Source organism: Pleurodeles waltl, chromosome 11 (genome assembly GCF_031143425.1).
Source record: "Pleurodeles waltl isolate 20211129_DDA chromosome 11, aPleWal1.hap1.20221129, whole genome shotgun sequence".
In the NCBI taxonomy this organism is placed as follows: domain Eukaryota; kingdom Metazoa; phylum Chordata; class Amphibia; order Caudata; family Salamandridae; genus Pleurodeles; species Pleurodeles waltl.
Genome location: NC_090450.1, coordinates 921,795,399 through 921,820,031, shown reverse-complemented (window position 1 = coordinate 921,820,031; position 24,633 = coordinate 921,795,399). Strand labels below are relative to the sequence as shown.

At 47.3% G+C, this 24,633-nt stretch overlaps 1 protein-coding gene across 1 annotated transcript in view; it reads left to right on the top strand.

Annotated features, from left to right (window-relative positions):
• Nucleotides 1–24,633, top strand: part of RSRC2 (arginine and serine rich coiled-coil 2) — a 238,343-nt gene that overhangs the window by 198,494 nt on the left and 15,216 nt on the right. Inside the window, exon 8 of the mRNA XM_069214956.1 lies at nucleotides 9,337–9,563. Coding sequence (XP_069071057.1) covers nucleotides 9,337–9,563 — 227 coding nt within the window. The remainder of the gene's footprint in view (nucleotides 1–9,336; nucleotides 9,564–24,633) is intronic.

Genomic DNA, 24,633 nt, shown 5'->3' with positions numbered 1-24,633 from the left:
CCAGACCATATACTCTTATGGCTACCCTGCACTTACAATGTCTAAGGTTTTGTTTAGACACTGTAGGGGTACCATGCTCATGCACTGGTACCCTCACCTATGGTATAGTGCACCCTGCCTTAGGGCTGTAAGGCCTGCTAGAGGGGTGTCTTACCTATACTGCATAGGCAGTGAGAGGCTGGCATGGCACCCTGAGGGGAGTGCCATGTCGACTTACTCGTTTTGTTCTCACTAGCACACACAAGCTGGCAAGCAGTGTGTCTGTGCTGAGTGAGAGGTCTCCAGGGTGGCATAAGACATGCTGCAGCCCTTAGAGACCTTCCTTGGCATCAGGGCCCTTGGTACTAGAAGTACCAGTTACAAGGGACTTATCTGGATGCCAGGGTCTGCCAATTGTGGATACAAAAGTACAGGTTAGGGAAAGAACACTGGTGCTGGGGCCTGGTTAGCAGGCCTCAGCACACTTTCAATTGTAAACATGGCATCAGCAAAGGCAAAAAGTCAGGGGGCAACCATGCCAAGGAGGCATTTCCTTACACAACCCCCCCCCTCTCCCCCCCCCCCCCCCCCCCCAAACGAAAGAGGATGAGACTAACCTTTCCCAAGAGAGTCTTCATTTTCTAAGTGGAAGAACCTGGAAAGGCCATCTGCATTGGCATGGGCAGTCCCAGGTCTGTGTTCCACTATAAAGTCCATTCCCTGTAGGGAGATGGACCACCTCAACAGTTTTGGATTTTCACCTTTCATTTGCATCAGCCATTTGAGAGGTCTGTGGTCAGTTTGAACTAGGAAGTGAGTCCCAAAGAGGTATGGTCTCAGCTTCTTCAGGGACCAAACCACAGCAAAGGCCTCCCTCTCAATGGCACTCCAACGCTGCTCCCTGGGGAGTAACCTCCTGCTAATGAAAGCAACAGGCTGGTCAAGGCCATCATCATTTGTTTGGGACAAAACTGCCCCTATCCCATGTTCAGAGGCATCTGTCTGCACAATGAACTGCTTAGAATAATCTGGAGCTTTTAGAACTGGTGCTGAGCACATTGCTTGTTTCAGGGTGTCAAAGGCCTGTTGGCATTCCACAGTCCAGTTCACTTTCTTGGGCATTTTCTTGGAGGTGAGTTCAGTGAGGGCTGTCACAATGGATCCATATGCCTTCACAAACCTCCTGTAATACCCAGTCAAGCCAAGGAATGCCCTGACTTGAGTCTGGGTTTTTGGAGCTACCCAGTCCAGAATAGTCTGGATCTTGGGTTGGAGTGGCTGAACTTGGCCTCCACCTACAAGGTGGCCCAAGTAAACCACAGTTCCCTGCCCTATCTGGCATTTGGATGCCTTGATAGAGAGGCCTGCAGATTGCAGAGCCTGCAAAACCTTCTTCAGGTGGACCAGGTGATCCTGCCAGGTGGAGCTAAAGACAGCAATATCATCAAGATAAGCTGTGCTAAAGGACTCCAAGCCAGCAAGGACTTGATTCACCAACCTTTGGAAGGTGGCAGGGGCATTCTTTAAACCAAAGGGCATAACAGTAAACTGATAATGCCCATCAGGTGTGGAGAATGCTGTTTTCTCTTTTGCTCCAGGTGCCATTTTTATTTGCCAGTACCCTGCTGTCAAGTCAAAGGTACTTAAGAATTTGGCAGCACCTAATTTATCTATGAGCTCATCAGCTCTAGGAATTGGATGAGCATCTGTCTTGGTGACAGAATTGAGCCCTCTGTAATCCACACAAAACCTCATCTCTTTCTTTCCATCTTTGGTGTGAGGTTTGGGGACTAAGACCACTGGGCTAGCCCAGGGGCTGTCAGAGCGCTCAATTACTCCCAATTCCAGCATCTTGTGGACTTCCACCTTGATGCTTTCCTTAACATGGTCAGACTGTCTAAAGATTTTGTTTTTGACAGGCATGCTGTCTCCTGTGTCCACATCATGGGTACACAGGTGTGTCTGACCAGGGGTTAAGGAGAAGAGTTCAGGAAACTGTTGTAGGACTCTCCTACAATCAGCTTGCTGTTGGCCAGAGAGAGGGTGTCTGAGTAGATCACTCCATCTACTGAGCCATCTTTTGGGTCTGATGATAGAAGATCAGGGAGAGGTTCACTCTCTGCCTCCTGATCCTCATCTGTTACCATCAACAGATTTACATCAGCCCTGTCGTGCAAGAGCTTAAGGCGGTTCACATGGATCACCCTCTTGGGGCTCCTGCTTGTGCCCAGGTCCACCAGGTAGGTGACCTGACTCTTCCTTTCTAGCACTGGGTAAGGGCCACTCCATTTGTCCTGGAGTGCCCTGGGAGCCACAGGCTCCAGAACCCAGACTTTCTGCCCTGGTTGGAACTCAACCAGTGCAGCCTTTTGGTCATACCAAAACTTCTGGAGCTGTTGGCTGGCCTCAAGGTTTTTGGTTGCCTTTTCCATGTACTCTGCCATTCTAGAGCGAAGGCCAAGTACATAGTCCACTATGTCCTGTTTAGGCTCATGGAGAGGTCTCTCCCAGCCTTCTTTAACAAGGGCTAGTGGTCCCCTTACAGGATGACCAAACAGAAGTTCAAAGGGTGAGAATCCTACTCCCTTCTGTGGCACCTCTCTGTAAGCGAAAAGAAGACATGGCAAGAGGACATCCCATCTCCTTTTGAGTTTTTCTGGGAGCCCCGTGATCATGCCTTTTAATGTCTTGTTGAATCTCTCAACCAAGCCATTAGTTTGTGGATGGTATGGTGTAGTGAATTTATAAGTCACTCCACACTCATTCCACATGTGTTTTAGGTATGCTGACATGAAGTTGGTACCTCTGTCAGACACCACCTCCTTAGGGAAACCCACTCTGGTAAAGATACCAATGAGGGCCTTGGCTACTGCAGGGGCAGTAGTCGACCTAAGGGGAATAGCTTCAGGATACCTGGTAGCATGATCCACTACTACCAGGATATACATATTTCCTGAGGCTGTGGGAGGTTCTAGTGGACCAACTATGTCCACACCCACTCTTTCAAAGGGAACCCCCACCACTGGAAGTGGAATGAGGGGGGCCTTTGGATGCCCACCTGTCTTACCACTGGCTTGACAGGTGGGGCAGGAGAGGCAAAACTCCTTAACCATGTTGGACATATTGGGCCAGTAGAAGTGGTTGACTAACCTCTCCCACGTCTTGGTTTGTCCCAAATGTCCAGCAAGGGGAATGTCATGGGCCAGTGTTAGGATGAACTTCCTGAACAGCTGAGGCACTACCACTCTCCTAGTGGCACCAGGTTTGGGGTCTCTGGCCTCAGTGTACAGGAGTCCATCTTCCCAATAGACCCTATGTGTTCCATTTTTCTTGCCTTTGGACTCTTCAGCAGCTTGCTGCCTAAGGCCTTCAAGAGAGGGACAGGTTTCTTGTCCCTTACACAGCTCCTCCCTTGAGGGTCCCCCTGGGCCTAAGAGCTCAACCTGATAAGGTTCAAGCTCCAAAGGCTCAGTTCCCTCAGAGGGCAGAACTTCTTCCTGAGAAGAGAGGTTCCCTTTCTTTTGCTGTGTTGCAGTTGGTTTCCCAACTGACTTTCCTGTTCTCTTGGTAGGCTGGGCCATTTTTCCAGACTCCAGCTCTACTTTTTCACCCTGTGCCTTGCATTGTGCTCTTGTTTTCACACACACCAGTTCAGGGATACCCAGCATTGCTGCATGGGTTTTTAGTTCTACCTCAGCCCATGCTGAGGACTCCAGGTCATTTCCAAGCAGACAGTCCACTGGGATATTTGAGGAGACCACCACCTGTTTCAGGCCATTGACCCCTCCCCATTCTAAAGTAACCATTGCCATGGGATGTACTTTTCTCTGATTGTCAGCGTTGGTGACTGTGTAAGTTTTTCCAGTCAGGTATTGGCCAGGGGAAACCAGTTTCTCTGTCACCATGGTGACACTGGCACCTGTATCCCTCAGGCCCTCTATTCTAGTCCCATTAATTAAGAGTTGCTGTCTGTATTTTTGCATGTTAGGCGGCCAGACAGCTAGTGTGGCTAAATCCACCCCACCCTCAGAAACTAGAGTAGCTTCAGTGTGGACCCTGATTTGCTCTGGGCACACTGTTGATCCCACTTGGAGACTAGCCATACCAGTGTTACCTGGATGGGAGTTTGGAGTGGAACCTTTCTTGGGACAGGCCTTGTCTCCAGTTTGGTGTCCATGCTGTTTACAGCTATGACACCAGGCCTTTTTGGGATCATAGTTTTTACCCTTGTACCCATTGTTTTGTGAAGAGGCTCTGGGCCCACCCTCCTGTGCAGGTTTTTGGGGGCCTGTAGAAGACTCTTTACTATTTTTAGTTTTGGTTGTCTCATCACCCTTCCCCTGGGGAGTCTTTGTGACCCCTTTCTTTTGGTCACCCCCTGTTGAAGTCTTGGACACCCTTGTCTTGACCCAATGGTCCGCCTTCTTTCCCAATTCTTGGGGAGAAATTGGTCCTAGGTCTACCAGATGCTGATGCAGTTTATCATTGAAACAATTACTCAATAGGTGTTCTTTCACAAATAAATTGTACAGCCCATCATAATTACTTACACCACTGCCTTGAATCCAACCATCTAGTGTTTTCACTGAGTAGTCTACAAAGTCAACCCAGGTCTGGCTCGAGGATTTTTGAGCCCCCCTGAATCTAATCCTATACTCCTCAGTGGAGAATCCAAAGCCCTCAATCAGGGTACCCTTCATGAGGTCATAAGATTCTGCATCTTGTCCAGAGAGTGTGAGGAGTCTATCCCTACACTTTCCTGTGAACATTTCCCAAAGGAGAGCACCCCAGTGAGATCTGTTCACTTTTCTGGTTACACAAGCCCTCTCAAAAGCTGTGAACCATTTGGTGATGTCATCACCATCTTCATATTTAGTTACAATCCCTTTGGGGATTTTCAACATGTCAGGAGAATCTCTGACCCTATTTATGTTGCTGCCACCATTGATGGGTCCTAGGCCCATCTCTTGTCTTTCCCTCTCTATGGCTAGGATCTGTCTTTCCAAAGCCAATCTTTTGGCCATCCTGGCTAACTGGATGTCCTCTTCACTGGGGCTATCCTCAGTGATTTCAGAGGTGTTGGTCTCTCCTGTGAGGGAACCAGCATCTCTGACTATTATTTTTGGAGTCAGGGTTTGAGGGACCCTGTTCTCCCTAGATAGGATTGGTAGGGGGGAATTTTCCTCCAAGTCACTATCCTCTTCCTCTGAGTTGCCACCCTCAGAGGGGTTGGCCTTTTCAAACTCTGCCAAAAGCTCCTGGAGCTGTATTTTGGTAGGTTTGGGGCCCATTGTTATTTTCTTTAGTTTACAGAGTGACCTTAGCTCCCTCATCTTAAGATGGAGGTAAGGTGTGGTGTCGAGTTCCACCACAGTCACATCTGTGCTAGACATTTTGCTTCTAAAAGTTGGAATACTTTTTAGGAATCTACAACTGGTTCTAGAATCTAATTCAAACTTTTACAAACTTTTAAACTCTAAAAGAAATGCTAAACAGGATCTAACACAAGGCCCTAGCAGGTCTTTTAAGAATTTAGACAACTTTTCAAATTGCAAAAATCAATTTCTAATGACAATTTTGGAATTTGTCGTGTGATCAGGTATTGGCTGAGTAGTCCAGCAAATGCAAAGTCTTGTACCCCACCGCTGATCCACCAATGTAGGAAGTTGGCTCTGTATGTGCTATTTCAAAGTAAGGAATAGCATGCACAGAGTCCAAGGGTTCCCCTTAGAGGTAAAATAGTGGTAAAAATAGATAATACTAATGCTCTATTTTGTGGTAGTGTGGTCGAGCAGTAGGCTTATCCAAGGAGTAGTGTTAAGCATTTGTTGTACATACACACAGGCAATAAATGAGGTACACACACTCAGAGACAAATCCAGCCAATAGGTTTTTGTATAGAAAAATATCTTTTCTTAGTTTATTTTAAGAACCACAGGTTCAAATTCTACATGTAATATCTCATTCGAAAGGTATTGCAGGTAAGTACTTTAGGAACTTCAAATCATCAAAATTGCATGTATACTTTTCAAGTTATTCACAAATAGCTGTTTTAAAAGTGGACACTTAGTGCAATTTTCACAGTTCCTAGGGGAGGTAAGTATTTGTTAGGTTAACCAGGTAAGTAAGACACTTACAGGGCTTAGTTCTTGGTCCAAGGTAGCCCACCGTTGGGGGTTCAGAGCAACCCCAAAGTCACCACACCAGCAGCTCAGGGCCGGTCAGGTGCAGAGTTCAAAGTGGTGCCCAAAACACACAGGCTAGAATGGAGAGAAGGGGGTGCCCCGGTTCCGGTCTGCTTGCAGGTAAGTGCCCGCGTCTTCGGAGGGCAGACCAGGGGGGTATTGTAGGGCACCGGGGGGGACACAAGCCCACACAGAAATTTCACCCTCAGCAGCGCGGGGGCGGCCGGGTGCAGTGTAGAAACAAGCGTCGGGTTCGCAATGTTAGTCTATGAGAGATCTCGGGATCTCTTCAGCGCTGCAGGCAGGCAAGGGGGGGGTTCCTCGGGGAAACCTCCACTTGGGCAAGGGAGAGGGACTCCTGGGGGTCACTTCTCCAGTGAAAGTCCGGTCCTTCAGGTCTTGGGGGCTGCGGGTGCAGGGTCTCTCCCAGGCGTCGGGACTTAGGATTCAAAGAGTCGCGGTCAGGGGAAGCCTCGGGATTCCCTCTGCAGGCGGCGCTGTGGGGGCTCAGGGGGGACAGGTTTTGGTACTCACAGTATCAGAGTAGTCCTGGGGTCCCTCCTGAGGTGTTGGATCTCCACCAGCCGAGTCTGGGTCGCCGGGTGCAGTGTTGCAAGTCTCACGCTTCTTGCGGGGAGCTTGCAGGGTTCTTTCAAGGCTGCTGGAAACAAAGTTGCAGCCTTTCTTGGAGCAGGTCCGCTGTCCTCGGGAGTTTCTTGTCTTTTTGAAGCAGGGGCAGTCCTCAGAGGATGTCGAGGTCGCTGGTCCCTTTGGAAGGCGTCGCTGGAGCAGGATCTTTGGAAGGCAGGAGACAGGCCGGTGAGTTTCTGGAGCCAAGGCAGTTGTCGTCTTCTGGTCTTCCTCTGCAGGGGTTTTTCAGCTAGGCAGTCCTTCTTCTTGTAGTTGCAGGAATCTAATTTTCTAGGGTTCAGGGTAGCCCTTAAATACAAAATTTAAGGGCGTGTTTAGGTCTGGGGGGTTAGTAGCCAATGGCTACTAGCCCTGAGGGTGGGTACACCCTCTTTGTGCCTCCTCCCAAGGGGAGGGGGTCACAATCCTAACCCTATTGGGGGAATCCTCCATCTGCAAGATGGAGGATTTCTAAAAGTCAGAGTCACCTCAGCTCAGGACACCTTAGGGGCTGTCCTGACTGGCCAGTGACTCCTCCTTGTTGCTTTCTTTGTTCCCTCCAGCCTTGCCGCCAAAAGTGGGGGCCGTGGCCGGAGGGGGTGGGCAACTCCACTAAGCTGGAGTGCCCTGCTGGGCTGTGCCAAAGGGGTGAGCCTTTGAGGCTCACCGCCAGGTGTCACAGCTCCTGCCTGGGGGAGGTGTTAGCATCTCCACCCAGTGCAGGCTTTGTTACTGGCCTCAGAGTGACAAAGGCACTCTCCCCATGGGGCCAGCAACATGTCTCTGGTGTGGCAGGCTGCTGGAACTAGTCAGCCTACACAGACAGTCGGTTAAGTTTCAGGGGGCACCTCTAAGGTGCCCTCTGGGGTGTATTTTGCAATAAAATGTACACTGGCATCAGTGTGCATTTATTGTGCTGAGAAGTTTGATACCAAACTTCCCAGTTTTCAGTGTAGCCATTATGGTGCTGTGGAGTTCGTGTTTGACAGACTCCCAGACCATATACTCTTATGGCTACCCTGCACTTACAATGTCTAAGGTTTTGTTTAGACACTGTAGGGGTACCATGCTCATGCACTGGTACCCTCACCTATGGTATAGTGCACCCTGCCTTAGGGCTGTAAGGCCTGCTAGAGGGGTGACTGACCTATACTTGCATAGGCAGTGAGAGGCTGGCATGGCACCCTGAGGGGAGTGCCATGTCGACTTACTCGTTTTGTCCTCACTAGCACACACAAGCTGGCAAGCAGTGTGTCTGTGCTGAGTGAGAGGTCTCCAGGGTGGCATAAGACATGCTGCAGCCCTTAGAGACCTTCCTTGGCATCAGGGCCCTTGGTACTAGAAGTACCAGTTACAAGGGACTTATCTGGATGCCAGGGTCTGCCAATTGTGGATACAAAAGTACAGGTTAGGGAAAGAACACTGGTGCTGGGGCCTGGTTAGCAGGCCTCAGCACACTTTCAATTGTAAACATAGCATCAGCAAAGGCAAAAAGTCAGGGGGCAACCATGCCAAGGAGGCATTTCCTTACAGTATATATTTGTTTTTTGTTAAGTTGCCTAATAATTATGCACAGTAATAGTCACCTGCACACACAGATATCCCCCTAACATAGCTAAAACTAAAAACAAACTAAAAACTACTTCCAAAAATATTCAGCTTTGCTATTAATGAGTTTTTTGGGTTCATTGAGAACATGGTTGTTGTTCAATAATAAAATTAATCCTCAAAAATACAACTTGCCTAATAATTCTGCACTCCCTGTATTGGGCTTGTCAACAGATGCACTTTACCATTTTAGGATTCTCTCTGGGTGTTTGGTCTTTAATTATTGGTTTATCGACAGAGCAATGGATAGATATCGATCAGACACATGCATGAGCTGCATACTTAAACCATTCGCAGGGTACTGTTTTTTTCATTACTTTGTGCTCACTCCTTCTTACTATCTCACTTGGTTTCACTTGATTGTGGCTGTGTGTTGTATCTAAGGACCTTTGCTTTTTTACTCTGGTTTTTGTGGACATACATTATGATTGAATTTATACTTTAGATTCTTACTTTAGATAATGTAAGAATTGCGCAATGTATTTTCTTAATATTGCAGCCTTGAAAAAGTCTTTGTATAGACTAAACATGTGTTTGCTGCCAGGTGTTTTCAAACACTTGCATCATTCAATCAAGATTATCAACAACACTTTAAGTGCTGACAGTAAAGAAAACGCATGGACGGGTCCTTTGGAACACTGTTAATAATGAATAGAGTTCTGTGTGCTTCAGAGCATTTGTGTTTTGATTGTAGTTTACAATCAGTTGTACACCTTAGTTTGTAGCAGACTGTTAAAGCACTGTCTCCTGCACCTTTAAAAAAAAAAAAAAAGTTTGTATCTCTGGTTCGCCTTTGAATGTTGGTATACAGAATCCTACTATATTGACCCCAATATATGTGAGCTAATTTTATACCACAGTTTAAAAAATGTATATTTTCTCACATAATGGTATGTTTTCATGTGCCCTTTTTTTTTTTTTTTTTTTGTATTAGTTGCGGGAGGAGGGTCTGTTCTCAATGTTGCTGCACTTCTGGCCTCTGGAACCCAAGTTACTCCTCAAATAGCAATGGCAGCCCAAATGGCCGCACTTCAAGCAAAGGCATTGGCAGAGACTGGAATAGCAGTACCCAGTTATTATAACCCTGCAGCAGTGAATCCAATGAGGTTTGCTGAGCAAGAAAAGAAGCGGAAAATGCTTTGGCAAGGCAAAAAAGAAGGGGTAAGGAACTTCTATGTTTTCAGTGGTGTAGGAAAGCAGTTTTTGCCTTAGCATTAACATTTATTCAAAATAGCTATTGAGAATTACATGGCTGTTTGCTTACTTGTAGGTGCTTAAATGCTGAAATACACAGTTCCATTTATGATGTGCACCTATTAATTGTAACACATGTACATTATCAATTGACACTCGCAACTACAGCACAGATCACCAAAAAGTATTGGGATCCAAGTAATTGAGTGTGCTAAATTAAAACCACATCACAAGATTTGTCTGAAATTATTGAAATGCAGCCCAAAAAGCACAAATGTACTTCTTAATATTTTATACAGAGTTGCATGTTGTCACATACCTACAGGCCACTACGATTGGAGGAATGCTGAGTGCCCTTTAATACCTCTGTCTCTTTTTAAGATGAATGAAAGAATTATCCGGCAGTAAAGTACTCTGTAAACATGCAGTCTAGTTCTTCACTTTAGCATTACAGCTTAACTAATCTCTTCATTGCGTATTATACATAAAATACTGAGATTCCCCTCCTCCACCCCTTCCACACACCTCAATACCCTCCACCCAAAAACCCTATCATTGACTGGAGAGTTCTGTCAACATCAATATTGCTATAATGCATTTTCAGTGGTCTGCATGTATTTTTTTAACCTGTCTACATTTCTACTTGACTTTGTAACTGTAAATTTTGTTGATGCACACTTGTCATAGTTTAATCAGGTTTGTCGCATTTGCTGCTCTCCATGTTACTTCAAAAAAGTCTTTGCTCTCAAGATACAACCTTTTTAATTTTGTTATTTAACATGCAATGCACCAGGACATAGACTCCACCTCAGATCGTCACACTTAGACTTGGAACATTAGTGCAGGATATAATTTAACTGCTGCACCTTCTAAAGGCAAGGTTGATGTACACTTCGATCTGCTTATGTTATTCAGTAGCAGCTTATATGGGGGAATAGTTTAGTCATGTCCTTGTCAAGACACCTGTGGTAAGTCTTCATGAAAGGGCTTCACAGTTTTTTCTCAATTAACTTTACCAGCCCGGGATCTTAATGTGGTATTAACAACACTTATGAGGCACATTTATGAAGCCTTCTTTCAAGTATCTGTACTCTTGTGACATAATTTGTCATGGAAAGTAGTTTTTTCTCAATTCTCACATATTATTGCCCCTTCAAATATGGGAGCTTCGCATTTCTGCAGTAAAAAAAAAAACTCTTTTGTTTGATTAAGTAGACCAAAGTTTGCTGCATGCATCACAAGAATCTAGCCCACATACCCATGAGGTCTAGCCCACATAACATAGGACTTTTTAGTTTACTAACAACATTGCCATCACTCGGGTATATTAATCCTCCATTTGTGAAATTTTTCTTTACGCAAATTTGGCGCAAAACGAACTCCATATTTATATTTTGCCGTTAGACATGTCTAACGTCAGAATATTGGCGTTTGCACTATTTTTTTTAGATGCGAGAACCTACTTGTGTCAATGAGATGCAAGGTAGGCGTTCCCATCTAAAAAAAAATTGTGCTAACCCTATAACCCCATATTTATCCCCCATGCTAAAATGACGCACAGGTGGGATGAGGAGCTAAATAATGGTGCAAAGCTTTCTTTCACCATTATTTGATGTGTGGGTCAGACCAGGCGTTAGGGGACCTGTGGACCCATTTTCATGGTTAAACACCATGGAATGGGTCCACAGGTGCCCTCAAGCCCCAGGAACACCCACACCAGAGGGACACCCAGGTAAGTAGGATAAGTAGAGGTAAGTATTTTTTTATTATTATTAAAGTGCCTTCGGGGCCCACCTTGGGGACCCCTGCATGGCACAGGGTGCCGTGGCCATGCCCAGGAGACACTGGTCCCCTGTGCTGGCCATTGGGGTGGTGGGCATGACTTGTCTAAGACAAGAGTCATGTGATATGGATGGTTCTACATTGAAAATGATGTCATTTTTTGGTGCATACCTCCACCACCACCCGGCTAGTTTTTTTTTTTTTTTTACGCTAGCCCACTCTTTGCACCGGCTTGCGCCATTCCATAAATATGGCACCCGCCTGGCGCTCAGGATGGTGCAAGCCGGTGCTAAACTTTTTGATTCAAAACTGCGTTAGTGCAGTTTTGCATCAAAAAGTATAAATATGTCCTTCAATTTTAATAAATATATTACTAAACCATGATGTGGTAACCTATTGTCATCTACACACAGTAACTTTCCAAGAAATGTCCACTAACCTGCAACTGTAGTGATAAAACTTTGTGTATTAACAATCTGTGATAATTGGGTTTCAGAAAACATATCCAACATGTAAAGTATTCTAATTTGTTTTTATCCTATTAAAATATTTTTTCATCACACAGAAATATAAAAAGGGCTTCCAGAACTACTGAAATATATTTTGAAATGTCTGGACAGTTGACTTAGTCATTTAAATGTTGTGTGTTAGGAAAAATCTAAAACCCTATATCCTTTTATTTTACATTCCAAGCAGCAGGTCACACAGTTCACCTTACAAAGTCCTGGAACTCTGCTGTCAGAAGGAAAATTAATTGTAAGAAAAACTGACTTTTGAACTCTCTCTGTGAACACAAAGCAAATTTGACAGAAGAAAAAGGTTTAAAGCCATCTTTTATTGCCCCTCCACTTTTCAACTGTACAGAACACCTGTTCAGTGTAAACTCGCCAGAAGGGACGAGTAAGTATTAAAACATCTCGACCTGATCCAATAAGGCTCACCAGTGCGAGTGGTTGAGTGGATTTTTCGAGCCCTGCAGATGGATTAAGTGCATATTGACATTCTGCGCTAAAACTAAGCACACCCTGCATGCAATGCCAAAAGCACATTCAATAGAAAATAAGCGCCGCCTTAGGAAACATTCTGATAGAAGACATCTGTGGAGCTGCTATACAGTTAACGCTACACGTGTACCAAGCACTGCTCTGTGTAATAGGCTTTGGTTGGGCAAACAGGGGTAAGACTTTATCCCAAACTTTGACATAATATGCTCACTAGCCACTGCTTAGTATATCTACCTTAAATACAGAGCTGGTGTATCTGTAGCAGTACATGCTAATAATAGCAAATAGTACTTAACTTGATATTTAGAATTAATTAGTCACAAGGCACAATACATATTTGTTCTTGTACTTTACTGCACTACACTTACATTACTCACACACTGAGAAAAACATTCTGAGGTGGAGTTTTTGTCCGAGTACACTGTTTTAAGTCATAAGACAGCAAAATACGACTTTGAAGAAAAACAGCTTGCAAACATCTATGTCTCAAGTTAGATGCAAGAAGTATGCAGAGCAGATAAATCTACAGCACTTCAAGCTACAGATGGTTACAAGGTAAGTAATATTTTCCTTTTAGCAAATTGTAAAGCGCCCAGATCGATGATGTAGTCCATAATACATAAAGGCTTCTGTGGGCGTCCCTAGCGGAGGGACAAGTTGTTGCCTGCTTTCCTCCTTGCTCTTCAGTGTGGGGCACCTGAGAGCCTGTTAAATTGCTTCTGGATTCAAGGTGTTGAGTTCTCCTAGCCTGTGTTTCGGATAGAGGGGGTTCTTTATGGATGTGGCAATGGGCTTCCCATACTGCTTCTCCTCGATTTGATGCACCTCTGTACATTGTAGAGTGGAAACACGAAGTGTGATGTGAGGACTCTGGGCAGATAATTTATCCAGGGTTAGGTTAATATTTCGGCACAGGGAAGATAGACTACATCAGTGATGCATTTTTGCTGTTTGAAATCTTTTTAGTGGTTTGATGTGGAAGTGCACAATTACAAAACCTTTCCTCATCTTGGTGGCATTGACCTAAGCAGATCCTGAATAGAGCATCGATCATAAGCCTGCAGTGCTCCTTAATGTGAGTTCCATTTTATGAAAGTTCTTCATTCTGGCAATTGCTTCAGAGGTGCACCAAGAGAGCACCTATCAAAAGTTAATCTAATGAACCCACAGGATTTGTCAAAACTAACTGAGATCATGGCTTGATCAATGTTTTTAGGGTTATTGTCAGGGAGCTCAATGCAGTTGGGGTATGAGACTTGGGAATGGTGAGTTCCCTTAAACTCCTCAGTGCTGTTTTGTAGTACGAGTATGATATTTAAGTTCTGTACCCTTTTTGACAATGTCACCCTCACTTTTTGTCACTGGTATGGAGGTTTTTCGACTGAAGGTGCACTGGGTCCCTGCTAACCAGGTCGTCAGTGCCCTATCCCTATAACAAGGTAAACTAACCTAATTGTGTACAGTTGGCACACACCTTAGCGTCCCTGTAGGTCCCTAGTAAACGGTACCCCTGGCACTGAGGGCATGGGTACTAAAAAGGGTCACTAAGGGCTGCAGCATGCATTATGCCACCAGGAGAGACCCTCATACAAATTGCATGAAGACTGCCATTGAAGGCTGTGTGACATGGTGCAGTCCATGTGTGAACTCACAACATGGCACACTCACTGTGTGCCATGCCCAAGTCACTGCATCTAATGTATGTACATCCCCCCTACAGCAGGCCTTATAGCCCTAAAGCAGGGTGCATTATATTTGATGTGAGGCAGAAATGTCCCTGCGATGTCTAGTTTGAATACGTCTTACAACAAGTAAACAGGGGAGCCATTTTAAGGTATGGGCTGGGCACTTGTCATTTCTTACGAATTACCCAGCTACATAATAGCCTCAGTCAAACCTATCGAGTTTGGTATCAAACAACTCATCTTAATATTCAATACTGATGCCAGTATTGAATTTACTATGACAGGCACCCAGAGGGCCCCCTAGAGGTGCCCCCTGAAGCCCTACTAGTCTTCTAGTGTGCCGGCTGACTGATATCGACCAGCCTGCCACTGCAGACAAGTTTCTGACCCAGTGGAGGTCCGAACCCGTGCTCTCAGAAGCCATAACAAATGCCTGCTTCAGAGGAAGGTGTGAACACCTTCTCCAGCAGGGTGGCTGGTGTAGGAATTTGGCTCTGTATATACTATATCAAAATGAAATATAGTGTGCACAGAGTCCTGGGGTTCCCCAAGAGGCTTGACAGAGGCAGTAAAAGATAACACTAATGCTCTATTTGTGGTAGTGTGGTCGAGCAGTTAGGCTTATCAAAGGGTAGTGTTAAGCATTTGATGTACACGCACAGGCAGTAGATGAAACACATACTCAATGACTTAACTCCAGACCAATAGGTTTTTATATAGAAACATTTTTTTTTGTTACTTTATTGCTAGAACCACAAGACTCATTTTAGAAGAAAATACTGTTTTAGGTAAGTACTTAGCATAGGCATCAATGTAACTTTGTTTCACTTTAGTCAAGTAAACAGTTTTTAAGAAAACAGAGTATCTATTTTAAAAGTGGACACAATGCATTTTCAGAACAGTTCCTGGGGGAAGAAAATAAAGTTCAGTTTTAGAGGTAAGTACATGACTTACAGTTTCAGTCTCCAGGTTATAGGTAGTCGACCGTTGGGAGTTCAAGTTAACCCCAAACACCCACCACCAGCAACACGGGCCCGGCCAGGTGCAGAGGTCAAAGTTGAGCATTTTTAACGTGGGCTCCTATAGAGACTGGGTACTCTGAATTCGGTCTACCAGCAGGTAAGTACCCGCGGCTCGGAGGGCAGACCAGGGGGGATTAGAGGAGCACTGGAGGGGCCCCAAGTAGGCACCAATCCCACACCCTCAGCGGCACTGGTGCGTCCTGGTGAAGGATGCAAATAGGATGTCGGGCTTCCAATGAAATTCTATGAGGGGACCCTGGGGGTCACTCCGGTGCTGCGGGCGAGGTCATGGGGGAGGGTGTGCGGGGGGGGCCTCGGGCACACCACTGGTCGGACAGGGAAGAGGGCCACCTGATCGTTGCTGCACTGGTTGTTGATTTCTCCAAGGCCTTGGGGCTGTGGGTGCAGTGGGTCCTTTGCCGTTGGTTATCTTTGTCCAGTGCAGTCGCGATCATGGCGGTCCTTGGGATTCCCTCTGCAGGTGTCGTTGTGGAGGGGTGGAGCAGTCAACTCAGGGTGGGCTCTTGGTCTCCGTCGCCTGGGGGTCCTCTCTGGTCGGTTGGGCCACCTGGACTCTGGCCTGGGCGTCAGGTGCAGAGTGGTTAGGACTCTCGCTTCTGGAGTGAGGTTGGAGTCCTTTAGAAGCAGTTTCTTCTTCTTTTCTTTTGGAAAGGGCTGCTGTCCACAGGAGTTTCTTGATCCTCCATGATGCAGGCAGTCCTCTGGAGATTTTTCAGGAGTCGCTAGACCTGTGGAATGCGTCACTTTTCTTTTTCAGCTTTTTGAAGCAGGAGACTGTCTGGTAGGGCTGGGGCCGATACAGTTGTTGTCTGCTTCTCTTCTCTGTGGGGTTGGTGGGGAGAAAAAGGCAAAGTTGACATGTCATTCCCCTCAGAATGCCATGCACACAGAATACTGCCTGTGGCATAGATAAGTCACCCCTCTAGCAGGCCTTAAAGCCTTAAGGCAGGGTGCACTATACCACAGGCGAGGGCATAGCTGCATGAGCAATATGCCCTTACAGTGTTGAAGTCCATTTTTAAACATTGTAAGTACAGTGTGGCCATATTAAGTATATGGTCTGGGAGTTTGTCAAAAACGAACTTGACAGCTCCATAATGGCTACACTGAATACTGGGAACTTTGGTATCAAACTTCTCAGAATAATAAACCCACACTGATGCCAGTGTTGGATTTAATGAAAAATGCACACAGAGGGCATCTTAGAGATGCCCCCTGTATTTTACCCAATCCTTCAGTGCAGGACTGACTGGTCTGCGCCAGCCTGCCACTGAGAGGTGAGTTTCTGACCCCCTGGGGTGAGAGCCTTTGTGCTCTCTGAGGCCAGAAACAAAGCCTGCACTGGGTGGAGGTGCTTCACACCTCCCCCCTGCCAGAACTGTAACACCTAGCAGTGAGCCTCAAAGGCTCAGGCTTAGGCTTCGTGTTACAATGCCCCAGGGCACTCCTGCTAGTGGAGATGCCCGGGCACAGCCCCCACTTTTGGCGGCAAGTCCGGGGAGATAATGAGAAAAACAAGGAGGAGTCACCCCCTCAGCCAGGTCCACCCCTAAGATGACCAGAGCTGATGTGACACCCTCCTTAGAAAATCCTCCATCTTGCTTTGGAGGATTTAGCCCAATAGGATTAGGGATGTGCCCCCCTCCCCAAAAGGAGGTGGCTACACCCTCGGGGACAGTAGCCATTAGCTACTGCCCTCCAGCCCTAAACACACCCCTAAATCTATTATTTAGGCGTGACCCTGAACCCAGGAAATCAGATTCCTGACGACCTAACAAGAAGGACTGCTGACCTGAAAACCCCGCAGAGAAGACAGAGACAACAGCTGCTTTGGTCCCAGCCCTACCTGCCTGTCTTCACATTCAAAGAACCTGTAACAGCGACGTATCCAGCAGGACCAGCGACCTCTCCCTACTCCGGGGACTTCCCTGCAACCCAATGGACCAAGAAACTCCAGTGGACAGGGGCTCTGTGTAAACAAAGAAGAAACCATCTTTAAAGAGAATCCAGCATCACTCCTGAAGCATGCATGCCCAACACTCTGCACCGACGCCCCCAGCCCATGTCCAGAGAAACCAACATTGTAGCGAGGACGGTCAGAAAATTTACTGGGAGTGGAGAATTTCTTTTCTGACAGACGCATCAACAAGTCCATAAGTGGGAACTCCACTGACAATTTTTTACTGTAGTATTTCAACCACTGGGGGGTACTCCTCATGTAGATCCATTTGCCACCCCGAGAACACAAATTGCCCAAACTTAGCCTCCATGTACTCACACCCTTGTTCCATTGGCAATATTGTATGGATCGACTGGTCATGGATATTTGCTTATGCTTTTCACCCTCTCCTTCCACAAGTGGTAAGTAAGATGCAACAAACTTCACACACCCACATATTAGTGCCACACTCTGAAATCATAATGTTGTACTCACCAGGCTCATGGCTTCCCCATTTGAGCCATTACATTCCTGGAAGGTTGCAGACTCAAGCAGAGAGAGCCCTACATACTCTAGACATAAAATGTACTCTAATGTACTACATTGATAGTACAATATCCTTTTGCAAAACCTCGCAAAGGACAGTCCTTATCAATTGGTATGTATTGGATTGAATTGGTAGGTGGATAGGTAAGCGTATGCAAACTTGCTAGCACAAGGAAAAAACAGCTCTCCTGGAAACACCTCGAGCCCATTCTACCAGAAAGAGGGCTGCAGCCAAGGTCTTCTTGGGTAACATCCCTATAGTGGACGTTTGTAAGGCTAGGTGATGTCTTGATCAGCCCTCACACATTTACTAAACATTGTGTAGATCTACTTATAGACAGCAAGCAATGGTCAGCCAAACGACCCTTAGGACATAATGTCATCACTCACTAGCCACCACTTATGAAGAAGTACTACTTTAAAGTCTATGCAGAACATGTGTATCGACCGGAACACCTGCTAAGAATGGGAAAATTTTACTTACCCTGTAAGGATCTGTTTATAGCATCCAGTGTTGTAGATTTACATGCGCCCACCCACCTCCTGTAGGAAGTTGGCTCTGTATGCACTATTTCAAAGTAAGGAATAGTATGCACAGAGTCCAAGGGTTCCCCTTAGAGGTAAGATAGTGTCAAAAAGAGATAATACTAATGCTCTATTTTGTGGTAGTGTGGTCGAGCAGTATGCTTATCAAAGGAGTAGTGTTAAGCATTTGTTGTACATACACACAGGCAATAAATGAGGAACACACACCAAGACAATTCTAAGCCAATAGGTTTTTGTTATAGAAAAATATATTTTCTTAGTTTATTTTAAGAACCACAGGTTCAAATTCTACATGTAATATCTCATTTGAAAGGTATTGCAGGTAAGTACTTTAGGAACTTTGAATAATCACAATAGCATATATACTTTTTACATAAAACACATTTAGCTGTTTTAAAAGTGGACACAGTGCAATTTTCACAGTTCCTGGGGGAGGTGAAGTAATGTTAGTTTTTGCAGGTAAGTAAACCACCTACGGGGTTCAGATTGGGGTCCAAGGTAGCCCACCGTTGGGGGTTCAGAGCAACCCCAAAGTCACCACACCAGCAGCTCAGGGACGGTCAGGTGCAGAGTTCAAAGTGGTGCCCAAAACGCATAGGCTTCAATGGAGAGAAGGGGGTGCCCCGGTTCCAGTCTGTCAGCAGGTAAGTACCCGCTTCTTCGGAGGGCAGACGAGGGGGGGTTTGTAGGGCACCGGGGGGGACACAAGTCCACACAAAAAGTACACCCTCAGCAGCGCGGGGGCGGCGGGGTGCAGTGTGCAAACAAGCGTCCGGTTTCCAATGGGAGATCAAGGGGTTTCTTCAGCGGTGCAGGCAGGCAAGGGGGGGGGCTCCTCGGGGTAGCCACCACCTGGACAAGGGAGAGGGCCTCCTGGGGGTCACTCCTGCACTGGAGTTCCGATCCTTCAGGTCCTGGGGGCTGCGGGTGCAGGGTCTTTTCCAGGCGTTGGGATTTCAGAGTCAGGCAGTTGCGGTCAGGGGGAGCCTCGGAATTCCCTCTGCAGGCGTCGCTGTGGGGGCTCAGGGGGGACAACTTTGGTTACTCACGGTCTCGGAGTCGCCGGAGGGTCCTCCCTGAGGTGTTGGTTCTCCACCAGTCGAGTCGGGGTCACCAGGTGCAGTGTTGCAAGTCTCACGCTTCTTGCGGGGATTGCAGGGGTCTTTAAATCTGCTCCTCTGGATACAAAGTTGCAGTCTTTGTTGAACAGAGCCGCTGTTCTCGGGAGTTTCTTGCTCTCTTGGAAGCAGGGCAGTCCTCTGAGGATTCAGAGGTCGCTGGTCCTGGGGAAAGCGTCGCTGGAGCAGTTTTCTTCTGAAGGCAGGAGACAGGCCGGTAGGACTAGGGCCAAAGCAGTTGGTGTCTTCTTTCTTCTTCTGCAGGGGTTTTTCAGCTCAGAAGTCCTCTTCTTCTGTAAGTTGCAGGAATCTCAATTCTTAGGTTCAGGGGAGCCCTTAAATACTAAATTTAAGGGCGTGTTTAGGTCTGGGGTGTTAGAAGCCAATGGCTACTAGCCCTGAGGGTGGGTACACCCTCTTTGTGCCTCCTCCCAAGGGGAGGGGGTCACAATCCTATCCCTATTGGGGGAATCCTCCATCTGCAAGATGGAGGATTTCTAAAAGTTAGTCACTTCAGCTCAGGACACCTTAGGGGCTGTCCTGACTGGCCAGTGACTCCTTGTTTTTCTCATTAATTCCTCCGGCCTTGCCGCCAAAAGTGGGGCCGTGGCCGGAGGGGGCGGGCAACTCCACTAGCTGGAGTGCCCTGTGGTGCTGGAACAAAGGGGGTGAGCCTTTGAGGCTCACCGCCAGGTGTTACAGCTCCTGCCTGGGGGAGGTGATAGCATCTCCACCCAGTGCAGGCTTTGTTACTGGCCACAGAGTGACAAAGGCACTCTCCCCATGGGGCCAGCAACATGTCTCGAGTGTGGCAGGCTGCTAAAACCAGTCAGCCTACACGGGTAGTTGGTTAAGGTTTCAGAGGGCACCTCTAAGGTGCCTTCTGGGGTGTATTTCACAATAAAATGTACACTGGCATCAGAGTGCATTTATTGTGCTGAGAAGTTTGATACCAAACTTCCCAGTTTTCAGTGTAGCCATTATGGTGCTGTGGAGTTCGTGTTTGACAGACTCCCAGACCATATACTCTTATGGCTACCCTGCACTTACAATGTCTAAGGTTTTGCTTAGACACTGTAGGGGCACAGTGCTCATGCACTGGTGCCCTCACCTATGGTATAGTGCACCCTGCCTTAGGGCTGTAAGGCCTGCTAGAGGGGTGACTTACTTATACTGCATATGCAGTGTGAGGTTGGCATGGCACCCTGATGGGAGTGCCATGTCGACTTACTCGTTTTGTTCTCACCAGCACACACAAGCTGGCAAGCAGTGTGTCTGTGCTGAGTGAGGGGTCCCCAGGGTGGCATAAGATATGCTGCAGCCCTTAGAGACCTTCCCTGGCATCAGGGCCCTTGGTACCAGGGGTACCAGTTACAAGGGACTTACCTGGATGCCAGGGTGTGCCAATTGTGTAAAACAAAAGTACAGGTTAGGGAAAGAACACTGGTGCTGGGGCCTGGTTAGCAGGCCTCAGCACACTTTCAAATCAAAACATAGCATCAGCAAAGGCAAAAAGTCAGGGGGTAACCATGCCAAGGAGGCATTTCCTTACACAACCCCCCCTCCCCCTCCAATCGAAAGAGGATGAGACTAACCTTTCCCAAGAGAGTCTTCATTTTCTAAGTGGAAGAACATGGAAAGGCCATCTGCATTGGCATGGGCAGTCCCAGGTCTGTGTTCCACTATAAAGTCCATTCCCTGTAGGGAGATGGACCACCTCAACAGTTTTGGATTTTCACCTTTCATTTACATCAGCCATCTGAGAGGTCTGTGGTCAGTTTGAACTACAAAGTGAGTACCAAAGAGGTATGGTCTCAGCTTCTTCAGGGACCAAACCACAGCAAAGGCCTCCCTCTCAATGGCACTCCAACGCTGCTCCCTGGGGAGTAACCTCCTGCTAATGAAAGCAACAGGCTGGTCAAGGCCATCATCATTTGTTTGGGACAAAACTGCCCCTATCCCATGTTCAGAGGCATCTGTCTGCACAATGAACTGCTTGGAGTAATCTGGAGCTTTTAGAACTGGTGCTGTGCACATAGCTTCTTTCAGGGTGTCAAAGGCCTGTTGGCATTCTACAGTCCAGTTTACCTTCTTGGGCATTTTCTTGGAGGTGAGTTCTGTGAGGGCTGTCACAATGGATCCATATCCCTTCACAAACCTCCTATAGTACCCAGTCAAGCCAAGGAATGCCCTGACTTGAGTCTGGGTTTTTTGAGCTACCCAGTCCAGAATAGTCTGGATCTTGGGTTGGAGTGGCTGAAGTTGGCCTCCACCTACAAGGTGTCCCAAGTAAACCACAGTTCCCTGCCCTATCTGGCATTTGGATTCCTTGATAGAGAGGCCTGCTGATTGCAGAGCCTTCAAAACCTTCTTCAGGTGGACCAGGTGATCCTGCCAGCTGGAGCTAAAGACAGCAATATCATCAAGATAAGCTGCACTAAAGGACTCCAAGCCAGCAAGGACTTGATTCACCAACCTTTGGAAGGTGGCAGGGGCATTCTTTAAACCAAAGGGCATAACAGTGAACTGATAATGCCCATCAGGTGTGGAGAATGCTGTCTTTTCCTTTTGCTCCAGGTGCCATTTTGATTTGCCAGTACCCTGCTGTTAAGTCAAAGGTACTTAAGAATTTGGCAGCACCTAATTTGTCTATCAGCTCATCAGCTCTAGGAATGGGATGGGCATCTGTCTTGGTGACAGAATTAAGTCCTCTGTAGTCCACACAAAACCTCATTTCTCTCTTTCCATCCTGGGTGTGAGGTTTGGGGACTAAGACCACTGGACTAGCCCAGGGGCTGTCAGAGTGCTCAATTACTCCCAATTCCAGCATCTTGTGGACTTCCACTTTGATGCTTTCCTTAACTTGGTCAGACTGTCTGAATATTTTGTTTTTGACAGGCATGCTGTCTCCTGTGTCCACATCATGGGTACACAGGTGTGTCTGACCAGGGTGGCCAAACAGAAGTTCAAAGGGTGAGAACCCTACTCCTTTCTGAGGCACCTCTCTGTAAGCGAAAAGCAGACATGGCAAGAGGACATCCCATCTCCTTTTGAGTTTTTCTGGGAGCCCCATGATCATGCCTTTTAATGTCTTGTTGAATCTCTCAACAAGGCCATTAGTTTGTGGATGATAGGGTGTAGTGAATTTATAAGTCACTCCACACTCATTCCACATGTGTTTCAGGTATGCTGACATAAAGTTGGTACCTCTGTCAGGCACCACCTCCTTAGGGAACCCCACTCTGGTAAAGATACCAATGAGGGCCTTGGCTACTGCAGGGGCAGTAGTCAAGCTAAGGGGAATAGCTTCAGGGTATCTAGTAGCATGATCCACTACTACTAGTATGTACATGTTCCCTGAGACTGTGGGAGGTTCAAGTGGACCCACTATGTCCACAACCACTCTTTGAAAGGGGACCCCCACCACTGGAAGTGGAATGAGGGGGGCCTTTGGATGTCCACCTGTCTTACCACTGGCTTGACAGGTGGTACAGGAGACACAAAACTCCTTGACTTTCTGGGACATGTTGGGCCAGTAGAAGTGGTTGACTAGTCTCTCCCACGTCTTGGTTTGTCCCAAATGCCCAGCAAGAGGAATATCATGGGCTAAGGTTAGTATGAACTCTCTGAACTCCTGAGGCACTACCACTCTCCTAGTGGCACCAGGTTTGGGATCTCTTGCCTCAGTGTACAGGAGCCCATCTTCCCAATAGACCCTATGTGTTCCAGTTTTCTTGCCATTGGACTCTTCAGCAGCTTGCTGCCTAAGGCCTTCAAGAGAGGGACAGGTTTCTTGCCCCTTACACAACTGCTCCCTTGAGGGTCCCCCTGGGCCTAAGAGCTCAACCTGATAAGGTTCCAACTCCATAGGCTCAGTTCCCTCAGAGGGCAGAACTTCTTCCTGGGAAGAGGTTCTCTTTTTGTTGTTGTGTTGCAGCTGGTTTCCCAGTTCTCTTTCCTTTCCTCTTGGTAGGCTGGGCCCTTTTTCCAGACTCAAGCTCTACTTTTTCACCCTGAGCCTTGCACTGTGCCCTTGTCTTGACACACACCAGTTCAGGGATAGCCAGCATGGCTGCATGGGTTTTCAGTTCTACCTCAGCCCATGCTGAGGATTCCAGGTCATTTCCAAGCAAACAGTCTACTGGGATATTTGAGGAGACCACCACCTGTTTCAGGCCATTGACCCCGCCCCACTCTAAAGTTACCATAGCCATGGGATGTACTTTAGTTTGATTGTCCACATTGGCGACTGGATAAGTTTGTCCAGCCAGGTATTGATCAGGGGAAACCAGTGTTGGGTGGCATGTGTAGCTGCAGATACACATGCTGTGCATAGTCTCGGAGTGTTACAAGTTGTTTTTCTTCGAAGAAGTCTTTTCGAGTCACGAGACCGAGGGACTCCTCCTACTTTGGTTCCATTGCGCGTGGGCGTCGACTCCATCTTAGATTGTTTTTTTTCCGCCATCGGGTTCGGACGTGTTCCTTTTCGCTCCGTGTTTCGGGTCGTAAAGTTAGTCAGAATCTCGGAAAAATACGTCGGTATCGTTTCGTTCGGTATCGGGTTAGATTAGAATCGACACCGAATCTTGAAGAGCTCCGGTAGCCCTTCGGGGTATTTTCGATCCCCCGTCGGGGCCTGGTCGGCCCGACCGCGTGCAACATCGAGACTGATGGAACGGACCCCGTTCCGATTCTGTCCTAAATGCCACAATAAATACCCTTATACGGACCAACATTTGGTCTGTAACTTGTGCCTGTCCCCCGAGCACAAGGAGGAGACGTGTGAGGCCTGTCACGCGTTTCGGTCGAGAAAAACGCCCAGAGACCGAAGAGCCAGGAGGTTGCAGATGACGTCCACGCCGACAGGACAACAAAGGTCCGAGGAGGAGGAGGAGGAAGAAGAAACTTTCTCCATCCACGAGTCGGATTCCGAAGAATTCGACGTCGAAGAGCAACCAACCGTGAGTAAGACGTCGAAACAAAGATCACACGAAAAAACAGACAAAGCCCAGGGGACGCCACTGCCAACAGGCCATGTCTTAACCCATAAAGTAGGTGACCGTCCATCGGCACCGAAAAAGGGCGAGCTGGTGCCGAAGTCGTCCGACTCCGGTCGAGACACAGGCAAGCAGCAATCTCGGGACCGAGATAGTGGTGCAGAAAAGGGTCGACACCGAGATAGAGGCACCGAAGCTGCTCGACACAGAGACAGCGGCACCGAAGCTGCTCGGCACAGAGACAGCGGCACCGAAGATGGTCGGCACCGAGAGGGCACGACACCGAAAAAAAGAAAGATCTCGTCGGAGCCGAAAAAAACTAAAGACACGGTTTTGGTGCCAAAACACCCGGCAACCGAACCGAAAACCAGTTCCTA